The sequence below is a fragment of the Corapipo altera genome, unplaced genomic scaffold, assembly GCF_003945725.1.
Source record: "Corapipo altera isolate COAL_440 unplaced genomic scaffold, ASM394572v1 61085, whole genome shotgun sequence".
Lineage (NCBI taxonomy): Eukaryota > Metazoa > Chordata > Aves > Passeriformes > Pipridae > Corapipo > Corapipo altera.
In genome coordinates, this window is record NW_020885021.1 from 272388 (window position 1) to 296548 (window position 24161).

The 24161-nt window shown below is 45.1% G+C and overlaps 1 protein-coding gene across 1 annotated transcript in view; it reads left to right on the top strand.

Moving 5' to 3' along the window:
* Nucleotides 1-24161, top strand: part of LOC113959087 (Golgi phosphoprotein 3) — a 67725-nt gene that overhangs the window by 37208 nt on the left and 6356 nt on the right. The window contains exons 2-3 of the mRNA XM_027667855.1: nucleotides 4366-4497; nucleotides 16171-16285. Coding sequence (XP_027523656.1) covers nucleotides 4366-4497; nucleotides 16171-16285 — 247 coding nt within the window. The remainder of the gene's footprint in view (nucleotides 1-4365; nucleotides 4498-16170; nucleotides 16286-24161) is intronic.

Genomic DNA, 24161 nt, shown 5'->3' on the forward strand with positions numbered 1-24161 from the left:
TATTCAATGTTGGGAACAAGCCAGCTCGAGCTGGACAAACTCGTGCAAAGGTATTACACAAAATCAGGGGGTTTATACAGTTTTCATACATGATTTTTATACATATTCATATGATTGCAACATCTAGCTATACATATTGATGATAGGCGGAGTCTAGGTGGAGCTTAGGGTGGTGCTTCTTTTGGCACTCAGTTTCGGGGGTACATCCGGCCTTTGGCCTCAAGTCGAGGGTCTTTTTCTCATCTTTCTCGCTCTGACCTCTCTACCTTTCTATTGTTCTTACCCCAATTACTGAAGCTTGGAGAAAGCCTTGGCTCTAGGCCTGTTTCTCCTATTCAAATGTCTACCTTATCCTACCTTATCCTAATTTATTACCCCTAGGCTTATTGTATACTGCTTCTAGTATTCTTCTATGTTTTTGGTCCACTGAACAGAACAGAACGAGTCTTAGCAGCACAGGCAGAGTAGATGTTAGGGGGAGCTTTCTCACCAGGCCCAGATATCTCAGTTAACTCTTTTAGGCCTAACCCTCATTTCAACTGACACCTGGTGGGATGCACCTATCTCAGAGGGGAAAAAGAGTTCTAGCCCAGGAGCTAGCGGGGCTTGTTGACAGAGCTTTAAACTAGTTTGGAAGAGGGAAAGGGACAAAACCAGGCTTGCTGGTGATGAGCAATGGGATGGTGTGCCAAAACTTGAGAAAACCAGCACTAATGGGATCCCTCAATCTACCTCACAAGGTATTGGCTACAATGTACCACACCTGAAATGTTTCTACACCAATGCATGCAGCATTAGGAACAAACAAGAGGAGCTCGAAGCTTTGACCCAGTTCCAGAGGTTTGACATCACTGGCATAAGTGAAACCTGGTGGGATGAGACCTGTGACTGGAGTGCCCTGTTGGACCATTACAGGCTTTTCAGGAGCAATAGGCAGGGCAGAAGAGGTAGAGGGGTGGCACTGTATGTAATAGAAGGGTTAGAATGTATGGAGCTCACAGTTGGCAATGGCACAGTTGAGAGCCTCTGGGTAAGAATTAAGGGACAAATAAATAATGTGGATGTCATAATGAGAATCTACTTTAGACCTCCCAGCCAGGATGATGATGAATTATTTTTTGAGGAACTAAGTAACACTTTCAAGTCATCCGCCCTTGTTCTTATGGGAGACTTCAACTTGATGGAAATTAACTGGGAGAATCACACAGGCCAGAAGATTCCTGAAAAACCTGGATGACAATTTTTTGAACAGGTCCTAAGGGAGCTGACTTAGAGAGATGCTCTCCTTGATCTACACTTGTCAACAGAGTGGATCTCATGAGTTAAATGGCTATTGGTGGTCGTCTTGGCCACAGCGACCACAAAGTGATTGAATTTAAAATCTCTGTTGACAGGAGGAAAAGTGCCAGCAAAACCTCAACTCTGGACATGAGAGCAGACATCAGGCTGCTGAGTGAATTATAAGTAAGGTCCCCTGGGAAAATGTTTTTGCAGGTGCTGGGGTCCATCAGTGATGATCACTTTTCAAACATCACCTCCTAAGGAAACAGGACCAGGCAATTCCCAAATGTTGAAAGTCAAGCAGGTGACACAGAAAGCTGGCTTGGCTTAGCAGGGATCTTCTGTTGAAAATAAGTCAAAAAAGGAAGGTGTATGCCCAGTGGAAGCAAGGTCAAGTGACATGGGAAGAATTCAGAGATGCTGTTTGCTGATGTAGGGAGAAAATTCGTGCGTCCAAAGCTCAACTGGATTTGAAGCTGCCAGAACTGTGGGGGACAATAAAAGGAGTTTTTTCAAATATAGTAATGGCAATAGGCAGTATAGAAATATCATTGGCCTGTTCCAGGATGGGGATGGTCATCTCACAAACAGAGACAGAGACAAGGCAGAGATGTTTAATGCATTCTTTGCCTCTGTCTTCAACACGGATGATGGACCAAAGGGATCTCAGTGCCCTGAGCTGGAGGACCATGACTGCAAGAACGATCCACTCCCAGGCGACCCGTAAATTGTGCTTGACCTGCTGCTCCAGTTGGATCCCTACAAATCTATGGGGCCTGATGGGATTCATCCCAGAATCCTCAAAGAACTGGCCGATGTCATGGCAAAACCTCTCTCAATGATTTTCGAGCGGTCTTGGGAATCTGGAGAGGTCCCAGCTGACTGGAAGCTGCCGAACATTGTCATGATTTTCAAGAAGAGCAAGGAGGACCCTGGAAACTACAGGCCTGAAAGACAACGCAGTCATTGGTCACAACCAGCATGGCTTCATGAGAGGAAAGTCCTGCTCATCAAACCCGATTTCCTTCTATGACAAGGTAACCCACCTAGTTGATCAAGGGAAACCAGTTGATGCAATCTTTTTGGATTTCAGTAAAGCTTTAGATACTGTCTTTCACAGGATCCTTCTGGACAAAATGTCCAGCACACAACTGGATAAACACATCATGTGGTGGGTGAGCAATTGGTTCACGGGTCGAGCACAGAGGGTAATAGTGAATGGGGTAACATCAGACTGGCGACCTGTCGCTAGTGGGGTTCCACAGGGCTCCGTCTTGGGCCCTGTGCTCTTCAACATCTTCATAAACAACTTGGACACAGGACTGGAAGGGATACTAAGCAAGTTTGCATATGACACAAAGCTTGGAGGAGCTGTTGACTCCCTCGAAGGCAGGGAGGCCCTGCAGAGACACCTGGACAAATTAGAGGACTGAGTAATCACCAACCATATGAAGTTCAACGAGGGCAAGTGCTGGATTCTGCACCTGGGATGGGGTAACCCCAGATGTAGAAATTGCTAACACACTTCGCACTGATCTCTGCCAAATACCTTCAGGCAATCTGGTCATGTTGGAATCTTCTTGTTTACATACTTATTGAGTTATAGTGGGAATAATGTAAGTTAAAGTTTTAAGGGACATTGATAGAGCATTTCCATTCAGGGTCTCTTTCCTTCCTTCCGTGTGGGCTATGTGTATGAACCCTGTCTCCTGTTGCACTCTGTATGCCAGCATCTGTAGGAGATTGGGTCCTAAGTATATGGTTACACTGTTTAGTATGCAATCTGAGCTGGGGGATTCCTACAGTAAATAGGAAGAAGCTGCAAGAATTCAGCAAAACTAGGCCCAGTGTATCTGTAAGGTTTACTTGCTTAATATGTATGTTTCCTTGTTTAATATTAGTATGCTAATATAATCACATGGCTTTTCTCCCCCTCTTGGAGCAGAGACAAGAGTAAGATGGCTGCTCACCATATATAGTGTACATACTTTGCTATCTTGTCTGCATCATTTATGTGAACAGGTCATTTGTGTGAAGTCCATAAGGGTCCATAAGGGTCGCAGCAATTCAAGTCTTTCTGGATTGTAACAAGTGTTTTCACAGTCATTTCTCAAAAGACAAATAATTTCTCAGAAATATTTTGTTTTGTCTTAGATACTGTTCTTGCATGTTTTTTTATATTTAACTGTTGGCTACTCCATAATTAAAATAGAATCTTTTTTATAAGATTTGGGGGGGGAGGGGATGTGTTATAATCATTGATCAGTGGAGTACCAAAGTCAATACATGTATTTCTAGATTTTTAGTAAATGTCGAATATTCTGTTCTGCCATTTAAGTAGGCAGCCGTTGATGTAGAAATATAGTTTAAGAAGTGTGGTAGTGTGGTTCATAGAATAAATGTAGCTTGCAGTTTTGCATTGGGTATTGGGTTTGTGTGGCAAGGTTTTGGTAGTGGGGGGCTACAGGGGTGGCTTCTGTGAGAAGCTGCCAAAAGCTTACTCCATGTCCAACAGAGCCAATGCCAGCCAGCTCCAGGATGGACCTGCCGCTGGCCAAGGTCGAGCCAATCAGCAATGGTGGTAGCACCTCTGGGATAGCATATTTAAGAAGGGGGAAAAACTGCATGAGAGCAATTGCAACCAGAGAGGAGTGAGAATATGAGAGAAACAACTCTGCAGACACCAAGGTTAGTGAAGGAAGGGGAGGAGGTGCTCCAGGTGATGGAGCAGATTCCCCTGCAGCTCATGGTGAAGACCAGCTGTCTCCCTGCAACCCATGGAGGTCTTTTGACTATATATAAACTACCCTTTATATCTCACGGTTCTTGATATCTAGCTGGTTTGTTTTGTATCTCTTTCCTGAAGTTTCCCTGCTCTTCAAAGAGCAGAGATTGTGTCAAAACTAATAGGGGATGAGTCTGTTTTCTCTTTCATGTTTTTGATACAGTAATGGTAGTTGACTAGTGATGCTACTTCAGAAGTGTATGAGGGCCAGAGAACTGCTTAGAGAATGCAGTAAGATTCTTTTTCTATTTGCTTTCAGATGGAAATGGAAATATCTTACTGCCTTTCATTCTTCACAGGGTTACACATCATTTTGGAATGACTGCATATCCTCGGGATTGCGTGGCTGTATGTTAATCGAATTGGCATTGCGGGGGCGTCTTCAGTTAGAGGCTTGTGGAATGAGGCGTAAAAGTCTATTGACAAGAAAGGTAAGTGGAGGAAAATGGTCACACTTACTTTTGTGTCATGTTCCAGGCAATACAGTAGCTATAAATTACAACTGGTTGTAAGAAATATAGGGGTTTTTTTCTTTATATGAGGATAGGGATTCTGAGTAGTGACCTAAGTTAGATGCAGAGTTATTACCTAAAAAGTTTAAATGGTGAGCTGAAGTACCTTGTAAAATCTTCTGTACTTGCTCTCTGTTCCTGTTTGTTCTGTTGATGTGTTCCTGCTGCTGTTGGGAACCTTGCACAAACATTTGGAAGTTGTTCTGGCTAGGGTACAGTGAGAGCCAGTAGCACTAATTGTAATCTGCTGAAGGAACTGGATTTTGCAATGTTTGTGAGATGTTTGCTGAGGCTGAGAGAGATGGCTGAGGTAAAATTTCATTAAAACTAAGGCTTTGATTTGTGACTTAAAACCCTGTATCTTCAAACCATGGTCTGAAGGGAGAGAGTTTAGGTTTCAGTCACATTAGCCTGTGCTGTAGCTGAGAAGGGTAGTTCTGTCTTTGCAAAGAGGTTTATTATTGGAGTCTCTCTTGGGTTGTTGTTAGAGTTTGTGGAGAGTTTTCAGGTAACCACTTTGACTGAAAACTAATTCACTTCTTTGATCGATTTAGTTTTTATTTGAATCACTTTCTTGATCTTGTCATCAGATGGGGCACAAGTGAGACTGCTGGCATAAGTGATAAGGTGAGAACAAGAAGAGGGTAGAACTAGTTCTGTGGGCAGTAGTACAGATTTATAACCAGTTAATTGTGGCCTTGGTCACACAACTGACAAAAGATTGCTAGATACAATGATTTCCACTTCAAATATTAAATCAGGTGGATACTTGCTGATTATTTTTTGCAGTTTATGACACAACTTCAGAAATTATCAAGATGCATTAAATCCATGCTTGAATGCCATCAAGAGACAAATAAGACTGAGAAACTGGCAGACAAGAATTTGATGAACGTTAGTGAAACTTTTGAAAGTCAGTATGACTTATTTTATGTTGCAACATCCTTGTAAATTTGGCTTCAGAGTATGTAATCATTGCATAATTTTGGAGTTCTATCTACTGCTATCACTTTTAGAAAAAAATAAATGAATGAGATTTATGTATAAATAAATTAATTTCCAAGACTAGTGGTTATTGAAGATAGAAAATGGTACTTTATGCTGCCTTACAGTCTCAGAAAGCAAACCCAATAATTACAGTTCTTAAAAGAAATCACAAAGAATCCTTGGCAGATTAACTTCAGTATTTTATAGATGACAATTCTGAGTTATTAATGCATGACTTGATTTTTGTGTTAAAACTAAATAATGAAGTTTACTTAAAAATCAGTGCAGGAGATCCTCCATTTTTAGCATTTTTGCTTAATTGCAAAACTGTATTGTGGAAAATGAAAATTTAATATTCTGTATAATTGAAATATCCTCAGCAGTTGAATACAAGGCAAATGTAGTACGTGCTAAATCACTGAAAAATTAGAATAAAGAAATATTCTTTGCAATAAGGCTAAGGGCCATCATCTCTGAAGAAACAGGATCTTAACTTCTTTCTCTAGCTCATCTATTAAAGAGGGAAAAGATACCCTCTTGAAGATGCTTAATCATAGAATCATCATAGAATCATAAAATGGTTTGGTTTGGAAGGAACCTTAAAGATCATCTCATTCCAACCCCCTGTCATGGGCAGGGACATCTTCCACTAGACCAGATTGCTCAGGACCCCATCCAACCTGGCCTTGAACATTTCCAAGGATGGGTCATCCACAACTTCTCTGGGCAACCTGTTCTACTGCCTCACCACCCTCACAGTAATTAATTTCTTCCTAATATCTAATCTAAACTTACCCTCCTTCAGATTAAAGCCATTTCCCCTTGTCCTGTCACTACATGCCCTTGTAAAAAGTTCTTCTCTAGTCCTTTGGGTATTGAAAGGCCGCGATAAGGTCAGCCTGGAACCTTCTCTTCTCCAGGCTGAATAGTCCCAATTTTCTCAGTCTTTCCTCATAGGAGAGGTGTTCCATCCCTCTAATCATCTTCATGGCCCTCCTCTGGACTCACTCCAACATGTTGTAGTGGGTTGACCCTGGATGGAAACCAGGTACTCACTACAATCACTCTCTCACTCCCCTCTGCAACTGGACAGAGGAGAGAAAAAAACAGCAAAGGATTCATGAGTTGAGATAACAGCTGGGAGAGGTTCACTTACTTATCACCATCATGGGCAAAACAGACTCAAAGTGGGGATATTAATTGAATTTATTACTAACAGAGTAAGAGCAAAAGAGTGAGAAGTAAAATAATCTCAAAAACACCTTCCCCTCACCCCTCCTTCCTTTTATGTTCTCCCTCCTCCCCCCCAACAGTGCAGGGGGAAGAGGAATGGGGCTTACGGTCAGTTGTTTCTGCCGCTGCTCAGAGAGAGGAGTCCTTCCCCTGCTCCCGTGGGGTCCCTCCCATGGGAGACAGTCCTTGATGGACCTCTCCGGCGTGAGTCCATCCCTCAGGCAGCAGTTCTTCCCAAACTGCTGTCCCGTGGGTCACTTCTCCATAGGGTGCAGTCCTTCACGAATGAGCTGTACAGGCGTGGGTCCCCCACAGGGGCCACAAGTCCTACCTGGGAAAAACCTGCTCCAGAGTGGGCTTCCCTGTCCATGGGCTGCAGGTCTCCAGCAGGACCCTGCTGCATCTTGGGCCTCCCACGGGGTCACAGCCTCCTTCATGCATCCACCTGCTCCAGCATGGGCTTCTCCATGGGCTGCAGGGTCCTCAGCTCCAGCTCCTGGAGCACCTCCTCCCCCTCCTTCTGCACTGACCTTGGTGTCTACCTTGTTGTTCCCATGTTCTCACTCCGCTCTTCCCTGGCTGGAATTTGTTTTCATCTGCGCAACAAGCTTTTGTTCTTAAATATGTTATCACAGAGGCGTTACCATTACTCCTAATTGGCTTGGCCTTGGCCAGTGGCAGGAAGTCCGTCCTGGAGTCGGCTGGCATTGGCTCCACCAGACAGGGGAAGCTTCTAGCAGCTTCTAACAGAAGCCACCCCTGTAGCCCCACCCACTACCAAAACCTAGCCACAGAAACCCACTACACAGGTCTATGTCCTTCCTGTGCTGGGGACCCCAGAGGTGGATGCAGCACTCCAGGTGGATTCTCACCAGAGGGGAGTAGAGGGGCAGAATCACCTCCCTCAGCCTGCTGTCCACACTGCTTTTGATGCAGCCTAGGATACGATTGACTTTCTGGGCTGCAAGCGCACATTGCTGGATCATGTCCAGCCACTCATCCACCAGCACTCCCAAGTCCTTCTCAGGAGGGCTGCTCTTGATCTGTTCATCCTCCAGCCTGTATTGATACTGGGAGTTGCCCCAACCCAGGTGCAGCACCTTGCACTTGGCCTTGTTAAATTTCATGAGATTCCCATGGGCCCATTTCTCAAGCTTGTCCAGGTCCCTCTGGATGGCATCCCGTCCTTCAGGTGTGTCAACCATACCCCTCAGCTTGGTGTCATCTGCGAACTTGCTGAGGGCGTACTTGATCCCTCTGTCTATGTCATTGATAAAGACATTAAATAACACTGGTCCCATACGGACCCCCAAGGGACACCACATGTCACCAATGTCCATCAGGACGCTGAGCCATTTACCACTACTCTCTGGATGCAACCATCCAACCAATTTTTTACCCACCAAACAGTCCATCCATCAAATCCATCTCTCTCCATTTTACAGAGAAGGATGTTGTGGGGGACTGTGTCAAATGCCTTACAGAAGTCCAGATAGATGACATCTGTAGCCCTTCCCTTGTCAACTGATGTAGTGACTCCATCATAGACGGCCACTAGGTTGGTCAGATAGGACTTTCCCTTGGTGAAGCCGTGCTGGCTGTCTTGAATCACGTCCCTGTCCTCCATGTCTCTTAGCATGGCTTCTAGGAGGATCTGTCCCATGATCTTCCTAGGCACAGAGGTGAGGTTGACAGGTTGGTAGTTCCCAGGGTCCTCCTTTCTACCCTTTTTAAAGATGGGTACAATGTTTCCCCATTTCCAGTCACCTGGGACTTCACCTGATTGTCATGATTTTTCAAATATCATGGAGAGTACATCGGTCAATTCTCTCAGGACTCTTGGATGCATGTCATCAGGTCCCATAGACTTATGTACAATCAGGTTCCGCAGGTGGTCATGAACCCGATCTTTACTTACAGTGGGAAACACTTTGCTCCCGCAGTCCCCGTCCTGCAGTCTACCCACTTGAGAGGTGTGGGAAGAGAGGATGCCATTGAAGACTGAGGCAAAAAAGTTGTTAAGTACCTCATCCTCCTCTTCATCCACTGTTACCAGTTCGCCAGTCTTGCTTATCAGCAGTGGTACACCTTCTTTGACCTTCCTTTTCTGGTTGACATATCAGTAGAAGCCTTTCTTGTTATTCTTTGCATCCCTTGACAAGTTCAGCTCCAGCTTTGCCTTGGCCTTTCTCACCCCATTCCTACACAACTGGACTGTGTCCCTATGCTCTTCCCAGGATACCCGTCCTTGCTTCCATTGCCTATGCATATGCTTCTTGCCCTTTAGTTTGACAAGCAGGTCCAGACTCAGCCATGCCAGTCTCTTACCTTCCTTGCCCGATTTCTTGTGCCTGGGGATCAAAAGCTCTCGTGCTCTATGGAAAGCATCCTTAAAGATCTGCCAGCTCTGTTCCGGCCCCTTGTCCCTGTGGGCAATCTCCCAGGGGATCCTATTGACTATCTCCTTGAGGAGCTGGAAGTCTGCTTTCTGAAGTTCAGGAGCCTAACTTTACTCCTTACCTGATCCATATCCCTCAGGACTGCAAACTCCACCAGTCCATGACCATAATCTTCTGTGATGATTCAATTCACAAGATCCCCAACCCACTCGATTTCCCACTCTTCTTAGAATCATAGAATCATTTAGATTGGAAAAGACTCTTGAGATCATCAAGTCCAACTGTAAACCCAGCACTGCCATGTCCACCACTAAACCACGTCCCTAAGCACCACATCTACACATCTTTTAAATCCCTCCAGGGATGGCAACTCAACCACTTCCCTGGGCAGCCTGTTCCAATGCTTGACAACCTTCTTGGTGAAGAAATGTTTTCCTAATATCCAATCTAAACCTTCCCTGATGCAATTGAGGCCATTTCCTCCCATCCTATCACTTGCTACATGGGAGAATAGACCGATACCTTCCTTGCAGATAGCTGTAGAGAGCAGTAAGGTCCCCCCTGACCCTCGTGTTCTCCAGACTAAACAATCCCAGCTGCCTCAGCTGCTCCTCATTAAGTCTTGTGCTCTAGACCCTTCACCAGCTTTGTTGCCCTTCTTTGGACATTCTCCAGTGTCTCAATGTCTTTCTTGTAGTGAGGGACCCAAAACTGAACACAGTATTTCAGATGTGGTCTCATCAGTGCCAAGTACAAACCAGGATGCTGTTGTCCTTCTGGGCCACCCAGGCACTCTACTGGCTCCTATTCAGCCAGCTGTCGACCAACACTCCCAGTTCCTTTTCTGTTGGGCAGTTTTCCCCAAGCATGTAGCATTGCATGGAGTCATGACCCAAGTGCAGAAGCCAGCGCTTCGCCTTCACTCAGTCCGTGGTAGAAGGTCACTGGCCTGCTGTTTACATGTTTATCGAGAATTCATGCATGTGTAGTTTACCACCAGGCTGTGATCTTCAGTGTGCTTTGATCTCTGTACCAAGACAGGGAGCACAAGCCTGTCTATACACAGATGTTCCACTTCTCAAAGCACACAGAGGGTAATCAGCAGTAGGCATAATATATATGTTTTTCTACATTGCTGCTTTCCAGAATTTATGTATTCCCAGTTGCAAGGTCACTTGAGGTTATTTATAATCCTCCTTGATAGTATTCTGCTTTTAACCCACTCCTCCCAGCATTCCATCCCCTTCCCTAAAAGACCACTGTCGCTGGGGCTGGAAAAAGGAGGAAAACAGGAGTGTCATCTCCTCCCAGTAATACATACACTGTTACTCCAGTTTCTTCAACCAATATTGCTCCAGGTTTGGTAACTCAACATGGGGTAATTGCCCACACAGATTGAAGAGCTGAGGCTTGCACTTTTTCAGATCGAACTTCAATTCAATGTTGGGTTTGTGACACCAATAACAGTTCCAATGCTATCCCCTCTAAATAAGGCACAGGAAATCTGCAAAGGTACCTGAAATACAAGAAGTCAAGAATATGATATTAAAAGAGGATGTAAAATAAGGGGAGAAGTTGGAGTATAGGACCATACTGCATTTTCAGGGATGTCATGAATGAGTGGTATAGCTGTCTCAATCGTCTGGGGGGTTACCACCAGTTGCTAGATGTTTTTTCTGTCAATCTGAATTATATAGTCATTTATTATATCTTTTCTATTTGTCATCTGTTTTCTCATACTGGCTATACTACTTTGCATTTCTTTTTAATTTTATTTCATTGACTTTGTACATGTCTTGCCAGTATTGAAACTGTCTTGCCATTGCAACTCATTTCAACGTCATACTAAAAATGTATTGGACTCCTCTATTGTTTGTAGTAAGGATTATTAGAACCATGGAACGGAACTTATGATATATTTCAATAGGACACTTAAAGCTTTTCCAGGACACCTTTCTGAATACTGTGAAACTTCACTAAAAATGAGATCTTTCACCTGCTGCTTCCCTTGTATATGTGGAAATGTTTTGATGTGTTAATTTTTCTGTCAATTGCCTGTTATCTTTTTATCTGATGCTTATAAAGTGCTAACTTGTCAAACTATTTAAATTGTCAGATTTAATCATTAGTTTCATAAATAGCTTTGAAACAGTAGCAATTTGTTATTCTCTTTTTATTCAAACATATTGACTTGGACTAGAGTAGATTATCTCAGATCAAGTCTACTTAGCCTAGTGGCGGAACTGAGAGATGAAGTGGAAAGACTAAGAAGTATTAGGCATTCTGAAGAAGACATTGACTGGTGGAGCTACACTCTACCATGCTTTAGACAAATGGACCCACCATCCATTTCACAAGAAGTAATGGATCCCCTACCCTCTCACCACCAGGTGGAAGGAGGGGACCTTAGAGATGGAGGGGAGCGGAAACAGGTTTCTGCTCGGGATGCCAAGCGAATCCCCTCCTGACCTACCTCACCTCCCCAGGTGCCCTTATACAATAGTTATGAGGCCCTGGAATCTGAGGACCAGGGAAATGAGGAAGTGGATGAAGGTCCATCTGGGTTGGAGGGGTCGCATAGGGCAGGGCAGGAATGCAGGGCCTGATATGTTGACTGGACCCAACCCATAGGGAAGTGTGCTGCCTCCCTTGGGCCCACCAAGAAACTTCTCAGCCTGGTACGGCCCACTACCTATTACCTGCTACTGGTTTTCCAGGAGAGTACTGACGAAGTCCCAACAAGAAGGCTGTGGAGAATTAAGAGGAACCTCAGGGCTTTGAGACAAATGGTCAAGGGATCTGGAGCATAAATTGTGTTCTTTTCTGTCCTGCCAGTTGCAGGGAATGATGGGGCAAGAAACAGGGAAATCATGCAGATGAACACCTGGCTTTGAGACTGGTGTTACCAGTAGAATTTTGGTGGTTTTGATCATGGGTCAGTTTTTACAACACCGAGTCTGCTGGCAACAGAGGGGTAAAAGGATCTTAGCTCAGGAGTTGTCAGGGCTCATTGAGAGAACTTTAAACTGGATTTGAAGGGAGATTGGGACAGGGCCAGGCTCGACAGATAAGGTGTGGGAAGGGGAGAACTTTAGCAACCACCCTAATAGCAAAAGGAGGTTATAGAGGGAATACCCTGATCAAGCACAAAAAGCCAAAGACATAACCACAAGACAGGACTATGGAGCATCCCTTTGCACCCCCACTGGGATATTGACACAATCAAATACCTCTATAAAGTGCCTGTACAGCAATGCACACAGTATGGGGAACAAGCAGGGTGAACTAGAGATTTGTGTGCAGTCACAGGGCTTTGATCTCATTGCAATTATGGAGATGTGATGAGATAGCTCACATGACTGGAATGTTGTCATGAAGGGCTACACACTGTTTAGGGGAGACAGATCAGGAAGGTGTGGTGGTGGAGTTGCCTTCTATGTGAGGCTACACTCGGAGTGTATCAAGCTCTGTCTTGGGGTGGATGATAAGCAAGTTGAGAGCTTATGAGTTAGGATAAAAGGATAGACTAGTGAGGGCAACATTGTTTTAGGTGTTTGCTACAGGCCACCTGATCAGGAGGAGGAAGTGGATGAGACCTTCTACAGACAGCTTGAAGCAGCCTCACAGTCACAGGCCCCGGTTTTTGTGGGGAACTTTAATTACCCTGACATCTGCTGGAGAAGTAACACGGCAAAGCAGAAACAGTCCAGGAGGTTCCTGGAAAGTATTGATGACAACTTCCTGTCACAGGTAGTGGAGGATCCCACAAGGAATGGTGTGCTGCTTGACCTCATACTAACAAACAAGGAAGGCCTTGTTGGAGATGTGAAGGTTGGGGGCAGTCTTGACTGCAGTGACCATGAGATTGTGGAATTCAGTATCGGGCGAGGAGAAAGCAGGGCAGCAAGTAAGATTACAACCACGGACTTTAGAGAGCTAACTTTAACCTCTTCAGGCATCTTCTTGGAAGAATCCCATGGGAACAGGCCCTGCAGGGAAGAGGAGTCCAAGAGAGTTTGTTGATATTCAAGGATCACTTCCTCCAGACTCAAGAACGATGCATCCCGATGAGCAAGAAATTGGGCAAAGGGGGCAAGAGACCTGCATGGATTAATAAAGAACTCTTGTCATTACTCAAACCTAAGCAGGAAGCACACAGGAAGCAGGAGGCAGGGCCAAGCCACATGGAACGAATATAGAGAGGTTGTCAGAGTAAGTAGAAATGAGACAAGGAAAACTAAGGCCAACCTGGAATAAAATCTGGCTAAGGATGTCGAGGACAACAAGATGGGCTTCTTCAAATACATCAATAACAAAAGGAAAACAAAGAATAATGTGGACCCATTAGTAAATGGAGGGGGGACCCTGGTAACAGAGGGCACAGAGAAGGTAGTTACTGAACGTCTTCTTTGCATCAGTCTTCACTGACAAGACCAGCCCTCAGGGATCTCTGAGCCAGGAGACCAGGGCAAAGGAATGTTGGAAGGAAGACTTTCCCTTGGTCAAGGAGGATTGGGTCAGAGAACACCTAGGCAAACTTGACATGCACAAGTCCGTGGACCCTGATGGGATGCATCCTTGAGTGCTGAGGGAACTGTTGGACATCATTGCTAGGCCACTCTCAATCATCTTTGAATGGTCGTGGCAATCAGGAGAGGTGCCTGAAGACTGGAAGAAAGCAAATGTCACCCTGGTCTTCAAAAAGACCAAGAAGGAGGACTCAGGGAACTACCAATCAGTCAGCCTCATCTTAATCCCTGGAAAGGTGATGGAGTGCCTCATTCTGGAGGCAATCTCTATCCACATGGACAACAAGAAGGTGATCAAGAGTAGTCAGCATGGATTCACTAAAGGTAAATCATGCTTGACCAACCTGATTGCCTTCTATGATGAAACAACTACCAGGATGGATGAGGGGAGAGCAGTGGATATTGTCTACCTCGACTTTAGCAAGGCTTTTGACACTGTCTTTCACAACATCCTCATAGGCAAACTCAGGAAGTGTGGACTGGATGAGTGGACAGTGAGATGGATTGAGAACTGTCTTAATGGCAGATCCCAGAGAGATGTGATCAGTGGCACAGGGTCTAGTTGGAGGTCAGTCACTAGTGGTGTCCCCCAAGGTTCAATACTGGGCCCAGTATTGTTTAACTTATTCATCAAAGACTTGGATGAAGGGGCAGATGCATCCTCAGCAAATTTGCTGATGACACAAAGCTGGGAGGAGTGGCTGATACCACAGAGTGCTGTGCAGACCTTCAGAAGGACCTTGACAGGTTGGAGAGATGGGCAGAGAGGAACCGTCTTAAGTTCAACAAAAGCAAGTACAGGGTCCTGCACCTGGGGAGGAATAACCCCAGGCACCAGTACAGACTGGGGGCTGACCTGTTGGAAAGCAGCTCTGCAGAGAAGGACCTGGGGGTCTTGGTGGACAACAAACTGTCCATGAGCCAACAGTGTGCCCTTGTGGCCAAGAAGACCAATGTTATCTTGGAGTGCATTAGGAAGACCATTGCCAGCAAGTCGAGGGAGGTGATCCTGCCCCTCTACTCAACCCTAGTGAGGCTGCATCTGGAGTGTTGTGTCCAGTTCGGGGCTCCTAAGTACAAGAGAGACATGGAGCTCCTGAAGCGAGTCCAGCAGAGGGTGAAAGATGATGAGAGGACTGTAGTATTTCTTATGAGGAAAGACTGAGAGAGTTGAGCCTGTTCAGCCTGGAGAAGAGAAGACTGAGAGGGGACCTTATCAATGTCTATAAGTATCGGAAGGGAGGGTGTGAGAGGATGAAACCAGGCTCTTCTTGGTGGTGCCAAGCAATAGGACAAGAGGCAATGGGCAGAAACTGATGCACAGGAAGTTCCACCTGAACATGAAGCAGAACTTTGGTACTGTGCAGGTGACTGAGCACTGGAATCGATTGCCCAGAGAGGGTGTAGAGTCTCTATCACTGGAGATATTCAAGAACCGTCTGGATGCAATCCTGTACAATGTGCTCTGGGATGACCCCACTGGAGCAGGGAGGTTGGACCAGATGACTCACTGTGGTCCTTTCCAGCCTTGCCCATCCTGTGATTCTGTGACTTGGGCTAGTTAAATCTGTGTGTTTTAGTTTGATGTTCTTGTTTTTCTAACCAGAAAAAATTGTATTTGTACATTGTTTATACAACTACTTATACTGGTAAACAAGCAGTTCCTCACATTCTTAAATTTTATTATGTTACTGTGAATGATTCTTTTTTTCTCTCTCGTGCTCTTTTGGGGGAAAAACTCAAAGAATTTTAGAAGTTATTTAATAACAAACAAGTGATATTTCATTTATGACTGCATATTAAGGAGTTTATCAGTACATACATATTTTGACTAATGTGTGTATTTTAACTGTTAGTGAATGGAACTTAGTGTTGCTGGTTAAAATGTTCTTCAGAGCTGTAAAACTGATGGATGTTTTCTTGAACCTATTTTTATCCATCAACATATGGAAGAAGAAAATCAGTTTTCCTGCTTTTTCACTTTCTAATTGATTTCTCAATTTCACATGGCCTAATTGTTTATCTGCACTATTCTGAATAAATTGACTCGAAGCAGTAAAATTGAGTGCCATCAGAGAGCAATTTAACACTGTAGTATACTTTGTTTTGGGAAAGAAGCAAAGGACTTTGCCAGGTTAGTGGATTATCTTCCTTAAAAAATTAGGTATTAAACGTGTAATTAATACTATAGTTTTGGTCAGGTACGGTTAATACAGGTTATAGATAACTTAAGACATAACAGAGCTTTGTAATTAAAATACTAAATAGTTTTTTTAACAACTAGGTATTTTTTGAACTTGCATATTCTTAGAGAAGATTCCTCACTCCTTAAAATTTTCCTTGGTTCTGATAACAGGTAGATTTTTCAAGTTTTTATTGTTGGATGTGTATGGTATGGTATATGAATTAAGTCAAAATACTGACTGCATTTCATTCTATCTTAGGTGATTTGCAAGTCAGATGCTCCTACAGGGGATGTTCTGCTTGATGAAGCTCTGAAACACATAAAAGAGACCCAACCTCCTGAAACAGTACAAAATTGGATTGAACTGCTTAGTGGTAAGCCTTTAACATAATGTATTTGCTTCTCCCCCAATAATGCTAATTATCTGGTGTCACTAGAGATTATACTGTAAGATTTTTGGGGAGATAGCATGCCAAAAAGTTAATTAGTCTGTCATCTAGAGTAGTCTTTTGTTAATTGTAACCTTTAATCAAATATGAGTAACTTGCTTTTGATTTAACTTGGTACAGAAAGGATCTAGATCCAAGTGTCAGAGGACATCTCTACTTTGTGGAAGAGGTGTTTTCTGCTGACTCGAGTAAATCAGGACTGCACCCTGGATAAATAACTACCTTTTTCTGTTATTGGAAATGAGGGATAGTGGAAGTTTGGAGTATCGTAGAATCATAGAATATCCTGAGTTGGAAGTGACCTATAAGGATCATCAAGTCCAACTCCTGACTCTGCACAGGACAATCCCAAGAATCACACCATGTGCCTGAGAGCATTGTCCAAGTGCTTCTTGAACTCTGTCAGGCTTGGTGCTGTCACGTGAAAAGGAGAGATTTCCTCAACCCTTAGTGATTTATTTGTCTGTCAGGGCCCCAGGAAATCTGAGACTTGTGCCCAACCAGTCTGTCAGCATCCTGTTATGGGGACCCTTCATCGAAGAGTTCCACTGGATCAGAGGGTGATTTGACTGCCTTTTTCAGGGGGCTAAGGCAACAGCATAAGGGAGACCCCTTGTCATGGTTTGAGAGCTCCAAAATCCAATTCCCTAGTCCAAGTCCCCTCCCACATCTCAACCCAGTGTGAGATGGATTTCCAGACACCACACAAGACTCAAAATGGGGAAAGGGAATATATTACAATGACTGTACAAATAAATACTACAATACATTATATACAATCTTAGCTATCTCTACCATGACATAAAAGTATTTACAATGGATCAAATCTCTTCTCCCCTCCAAATAAAAGTCCAGGAGGGAAGAAGGAAGTGATCTTTTCCACTTTCAGAGCAGCAGTCTCTAAGGCAGCAGGTTCTCTTCTTCTCATGCAGCATCTGTATCTGGATCTCTGCCAGTACACACAAGGGGTATCCAAGCCCCTTGGCCCGTTGTCTTCAAGCGAGGGTCTTCTCTTCCATGGACTGCGTAGCAGGGACAAAACTCGCTTCACCACGGTCATATCATGGGGTGTAAGACCCCCATGAAGGTCCCTTCCTCAGGGGATTCACCCCTGAGTCAGAACATCTCGGGTAGCTTTCAGTTGAAAGCCTTTGCCTCAAGAGTTCTACCAGAGCTCCTGTGCTCTGTCTCTGGCTGCCAGTTTGGTAGCAGCGGTGGGGGGGGAGGAAGGTCACCCCCTCTGCATTCCTTTAATCGTCCTGGTCCAGCTTTCCAGGACGCCTGAGCTTTTCAGCTCTTTTCTGCAGTGCTGCTGCAGTTTTAGGACTTCCATTCAGTAGGAGTCAATCCTTTCCAGTTAGGAAAGGTCACAAAAGGAGATTGGGGTTTTTGGTTCAGTTTCTTACCCCAACTCCATCTCTGTAGAGCTTAGTTGTGCTCTCTCTGCTGCTGGCTCTCTCTCGGCTCTCTCAGACAACTCTGTGTCTTCCTTGGCTACATGTTTGTTGCTACTTCTTCAGTTATCTCTTGGCTCTTAGCCACAATCTCTGGACACTGCTGCTGCTCTGTCTCTGCTCACTCACTGTGGAGAAAACTTCTTTAGCTTTCAGCCACAGGTACTTAGCCCAGTCTAACACTGTTCCAAGTCCCTGCAGCCCCCCCACTGGGGGCTGGGGGGGCCCAGCCCCCAGTGGGGCTGCTGCTGTTTCCCCTCGTGGCTCCTACAACATGACTACTTCTTCTACAACAACTACAACTAACCTTCTCTTCCGTTCTGCTTGTGATATGTTTATATTTTGCAGAAGTGCTCATTGGGTAAAACCTCAAAACTTCCAGGGTCACCACCCCCTGGGGTTTTACCATTTTATAACTGCAGGGGGAAAACTGTTTCCCCCCACCACACCCCTCAACAGGTCTTCCCAGTTTATTTGAATGTGTTACCTGATGCCAGCAACTGCTACCACTTGTAAAGGACTCACTCTAACGGTTTATGTAATAACACTCTTTATTAATACAAAATTGTGACAGGTTAAGGTTTGAAGATTTCCAGTGATAGTATCTGTGTGCAAAAATATATTTAAAGCAATATAAAAACAAACTCTAATACCAATAAAAGTATTCAGCACGCGTAGAGTACAGTCTTTACCCCATAGGCATCCCTATGGGGGAGAAGACAGGTTCAGCCCATCAACTGATCCCAGCAGTTATGATGGAGTCTTCCCTGATTTTCTCTCCATTCTCAACTTACTTTTATATGACTTTTATACTATCATATGACGTACTTATCCAGCTGTGTGCTGGGCATTTTGTCCAGAAGGATACTGTGAGGGGCAGTATCAAAAGCTTTACTGAAATCTAAAAAGATTACATGAACTGGCTTCCCTTGATCAACTAGATAGGTTACCTAATCATAAAAGGAAATTAGGTTTGTCAAGTGTCTTGGTTTGAGCCACCCTACCCCCCCACGCGATGAGTTTCTGATGAGGGACCAATCAGAGCTGTTTTTTCGCCCCTGTGAAATTAGTATATTACAACAACCAGGAGGAAGTTGTTGGCAGTGTGTGAGAGAGAGATTCGGAGCCATGAGGTGAGAGGAGGGAGGCCGGTGGGCCCCTTGCGGGGGGCCAGGCCCTCTTCCCCACAGCCGGGCTGTGGGGGAGCTCGGGACAGTATTATAACTGGACCGGGTGCCCGTGGCCAAAAGGCTAGGGGGCTTTCCTCCCCCCCACTGCCCAGGAGAGGCGGTGGTATGGACTTGAGAGGCCAACCAGGGGTTGGAGCTAGCCCCCCCCCCCCCAGCAGGCAGGTGAGGCATTGGAGCCGAGCCAGAGATGGACCGAGGGGTGGTCTGGAGCCTGGAGAAGCAGTTGCGATCATGCGGAGCTGGAAGAACTCCAGGCAGAGGAGAGAGACCGAAGCGGTCTTGCTACTACCCTCTTCCCCCTCCATAATGACGGGGGAGAGGTAACGACCTTGAGCTGAGACTGAAGCAAAATGGGAGACGGGCTGAGAGGCTTGGGCAGGGGCAGCCGAAAACCAAAGGAGGAATGCAGGGGGAGGAATGCCTCCCCATAACACCTGGAAGCTGAGAAGCTGCAGCAACTGGCACAGAGAGAAGACAAACCAAGCAGGCTTTTTCTGGGTAAGAACTTTTGGTGAAAACTTTGGGGTAAAAAGACTGAGCAAGACCCAGAAACTCTGCAACCTGGAGAGGAAAGAGTAAACATCTTACTCTCTGGGAGGAACCTTCACGAACCAGGGAGAAAGAACTCAAAAACTGACTCCCTGGACCTTCGTGATGAAGACCTGGTAAAGCAAGTGTTCCCTTGTAGCCCAGGAGGAGACCTCAGGAGAAGTTGAGGAACTGGTGGTGGTGCAAAAGACCCCTTCCCTGATACCCCAATGAGAGAGAGACTTTAACTATCACCCTGAAAACTTCTCCTGAACTGATGTGGGAGGGTCCAGGGGTGGTAGAATTTGTGTTAATACTGTGTATTTATTTGCTTTTTAGTTTCTATAGTATTTATTGTGTTAGTAATAAACTTTGATATAATTCCCCCATGCTGAGTTGTGTCTGTCTGAAAACTTCTCTTCTGTGTTGAGGTAAATTGTGGGGGGAGCTTGGAGATTGGATTTTTGGGGTCAAACCCCCACATCAAGCAGGACTTTGCCCTCATGAAACCATGCTGGCTGTGGCCAATGACTGCAATGCATTGTCTGTTAGGTGTCTTTCAATAACTCCCACAGTAATCTTCTCCATAATTTTACCAGGCACTGAAGTGAGACTGACAGACCTGTAGACCTGTAGTTTCCAGGGTCATCTTTCTTGCCCTTCTTGAAAATTGGGACATTTGACAGCTTCCATTGGGACATTTGACAGCTGGGACCTCTCCAGATTCCCAAGACCTTTCAAAATGTGCTGGTTTAAAAAAACAGAGGTGAAAATTAACATCACTCAAACCGCCCCCTTTCAATAGTGGAGGAAAAAATACTAGGATAGATTTTAAGTTGGAGTCACAATTTATTGAAGAAATTGCAATAAACACAATATTAATAAAAGATTGGATAAAAGAAAGAGTGGTTACTCAACAAAGGCAAGATGTCTCCTGGTCCCCAGGACAAAACCAAAATGGCGTCTGTTCCCATGCTCCGCGCCATGTGGTTTCCCCAGACAAAGACAAAATGATGACCTTTCGCACACTGGACCACGCAATTCAGGAGAACAAAGAAAACAATGTGACAAATGAGTTTCCGTGGTTTAATGCCCTCCCCCAGTCAGAAAAAAAACCCAACAGAGAACAGGGGCAAAGCAACACCTGGATAGCTATTTTGCCCAAAAGGAGTTATGCTGCTGAAAACACTGGCTCTTGTGGTGGCACTGGCAGTGGTGATTGTGAAACAATTCTGGAGCAGCTTGTGGAGTGGCGACTCCCAGACTGGACCATGACTGCAGCAGGGCTTCAGTAACGGTTGCCTCAGTTTCAGTTATGGCTTCCCCCAGCTCTGGCAGGCAACAGGAAAAAAAAAAGGTTTGCTGTGTGTTTAAGGGAACAGTCCACACCTTTCCATGACCAATGAACTTCCAGCTTCTGGCGGCTTGGTGTTTTATGCTGAAAACCATGCCCCTCTGGCATGATATGGATGTCATTGAATAGCCAGCACTAAAAAAGTCCACTTACCTTCTTTATAACCATGACACAAAATCATTGAGAGAGGTCTCATGATGACATCAGTCAGTTCTTTGAGTATCCTTGAATTAGTCCCATCAGGTCCCATAGATTTATAGGGTCGACTGGGAGTTTATCATTTTCACAGCCATGGTCCTCCAGCTCAGGGCACTGGGACCCCCAGAGCCCATCATCAGTGTTGATGACCAAAGCGAAGAATGCATTAAACATCTCTGCCTTGTCTCTGTCCCTGTTTGTGAGGTGACCATCCTCATCCTGTAATGGGTCGATGTTATTTCTGCACTGCCTTTTGCTTTTAACGTATTTTAAAAAACTCTTTGTATTGTCCCCCACAGTATTCACCAACTTCAACTCCAATTGAGCTTTGGCCACAGGAATTTTGACCCTACAGTGACAAGCAGCATCTCTATTCCTCCCATGTCACCCAACCTTGCTTCCACTAGCCATACACTTTCTTTTTTTGTCTTAGCTCCAGACAGAGATCCCTGCTCAGCCAAGCAGGCCTTCTGCCTCGTCTGCTTGACTTCTGACATTTTGGAATTGCCATATTGGAGTATAGCTGTATGGATTCAGTATTCACACCTTTTGATAAAGAAAGGGGATAAGAAGCTCACTCTGGATGCCAATTTGTGCCCCAAAGAAGGTGCGGAAGAACTGCTCAGAGACAGAATTTTCAGTCTATAAGCAGGAGGTATTTATTTTACGGCTGGGGAGCAGCCAGGTCGCCCTGGACAAACTGCTCCGCTCGAGAAACTTACAACTGAGCTTTTATACACCTTTTGCCAAGCAATTACATCACATATTATGAATATTCATTATATCGCAACATCTACTTTTAATATTCATAACAGGCGGAGTCGAGGCGGAGTTTGAGGCGTGGTCTCTAATTTGGGGAGAACTTCGGTGGTCGATCCGGTCTTACTTCATCATGAACTCACTGTCCTTTTACCATCATCTTCATAAACTTTTGAACCTTCCCTAATTTGGGTAGTATCCTGGTGCATTTGGCAAGGACTTTCAGTATCTGGCAAGAGTACCTCATCTCTTGGCTTGTCTCTTTCCTTATCTCCTGTTGTTTTCCTTCCATATGTCCTTTTTGTGTGTGTTAGCATATTTAGTTCTTCCCGTCATGTTCTCTCATGTCAGAGTGTCCTGCATCCTAGTGAATTTATTGCCTCTGCTATTTCCTAATACTAAGTTTTCCATGCCTTGCTTAAAAGCCTGTATTCTGTGTTTAACCCTCTCTAATCCTTACATTGTTCTACTAAATTCGCTTTCCAGGTTTTACCTGGCTTCACTCTTTAGATGTAAAAGTTGAGGGTAATTTGGCCATTAATTACAAAGAAACAAAGAGTTAGGAGTTCTTTCTACTATTCCATTAACCGGAGAAATGTAAAAAATATTTTCAAATATTAGGTACTTCTAGTTGTTCAAAACAAAGACTTCAAGATAAGTACGTTGCACACAGCTCTTCCTGTAAATCTAATGAATTGTGGAAAAAAATGAAATGTCAATTATAGAATCATAGAATGGTTTGGGTTAGAAGGGACCTTAAAGATCATCTAGTTCCAACCCCCCTGACATGGTGTAGTGGTTTGAACCTTGTTTTCCCCCAGAGGCTGAAAAAGTGGTAACCCCCAGGGGTGGAGACCCCTGGAAGTTTTGAAGTTCTGCCCAATTAGCGCTCCTGCAGAAATGTAAACATATCACAAGCACCGGAAGAGAAGGGGTTGTAGTTTGGTTGGTAGAAGAAGTTGCCATGTTGTGAGACCACGAGGAAAGGGGTCCGGAGCCCCTCGGGGCCTCTGCCCCCCCCCCCAGCCCCAGTTGGGGGCTACAGAGACAGAGCAGAAGCGGCGGCAGTGTCCAGAGACTCTGGATAAGAGCCAGGACAGATAAGAACTGAACCAGAGGAAGCAGCAGAAGAGAGCCCGCAGTAGAGCTTTGGAGTTCTGGGGGTAGGAACTGTACCAAACCCCCCAAACTCCTTGAGACCTCCTGGAAGGAGGAAGATGATGGACTCTTGCTTGAAAGAGCCTTGGAGTGCTACAGCACTTGCAGAGAGGAGCTGAGAAGCTCAAAGGCGTCCTGGGAAGTTGGACCGGGACGGAGAAGGAATGCGGGGGGGTTGACCTTGGCTCCCCTCGCTGCTGCTGCTAAGCCAGCAGCCTTGAGACAGGGCACAGAGCTCTGCAAAGGGGAATTTGAATCCCCTGAGGAAAGGGACTGCCACGAAGACCCCTGAGCTTCATGGTATGACGTGGTGACTCGAGCTTGTCCCTGTTACGCAGTCCACGGAAGAGAAAGACCCTCGTTTTGGAGACGACGGGCCGTGGGGCCTGGAGACCCCCTTGTGTGTATTGAACAGAGATCCAGCTACAACAATCCAGTTACTGCTACATGCATGAGATGAGGAGAACCTGCTGCCTTAGAAGAAGCTGCTGCCTGAGAGACTGGAAAGGATCTGTCCTTCTTTCCCTCCTGGACTTTTATTTGGAGGGGAGAAGAGATCTGATCCATTGTAAATACTATATGTCATGGTAGAGACAGTTGTGATTTTGTGTATAATGTGTTATAGTATTTATTTGTACAGTCATTGTAATATATTCCCTTTCCCCCATTCTGAGTCTGGTTGTGTTTTGTCTGGAAAAACCCATCTCACATTAGGTTGAGATGTGGGAGGGGGGATGGAGCTAGGGAATTGGATTTTGGGGCTGTGTCAAACCATGACACATGGGCACCTTCCATCCACTAGACCAGCTTGCTCCAAACCCAATCCAACCTGACCTTGAACTTTCCAGGGATGGGGCATCCCCAGCTTCTCTGAGCAACCTGTTCCTCACTACCCTTACATTAAAGAATTTCTTCCTAATATCTAATCTAATAATTTTTCAGTAAAGCTCTTGTCCTATCACTACATGCCCTTGTAGAAAGTCCCTCTCCAGACTTCCTGTAGGCCCCCTTTAGGTAGTGGAAGGCTGCTCCTAGGTCTCCCTGGAGCCTTCTCTTCTCCAGGTTGAACAGTCCCAACTCTCTCAACCTATCTTCATAGGAGAGGTACTCCAGCCCTCTGATGATCTTCGTTGTCCTCCTCTGGACTTGCTCCAACATGT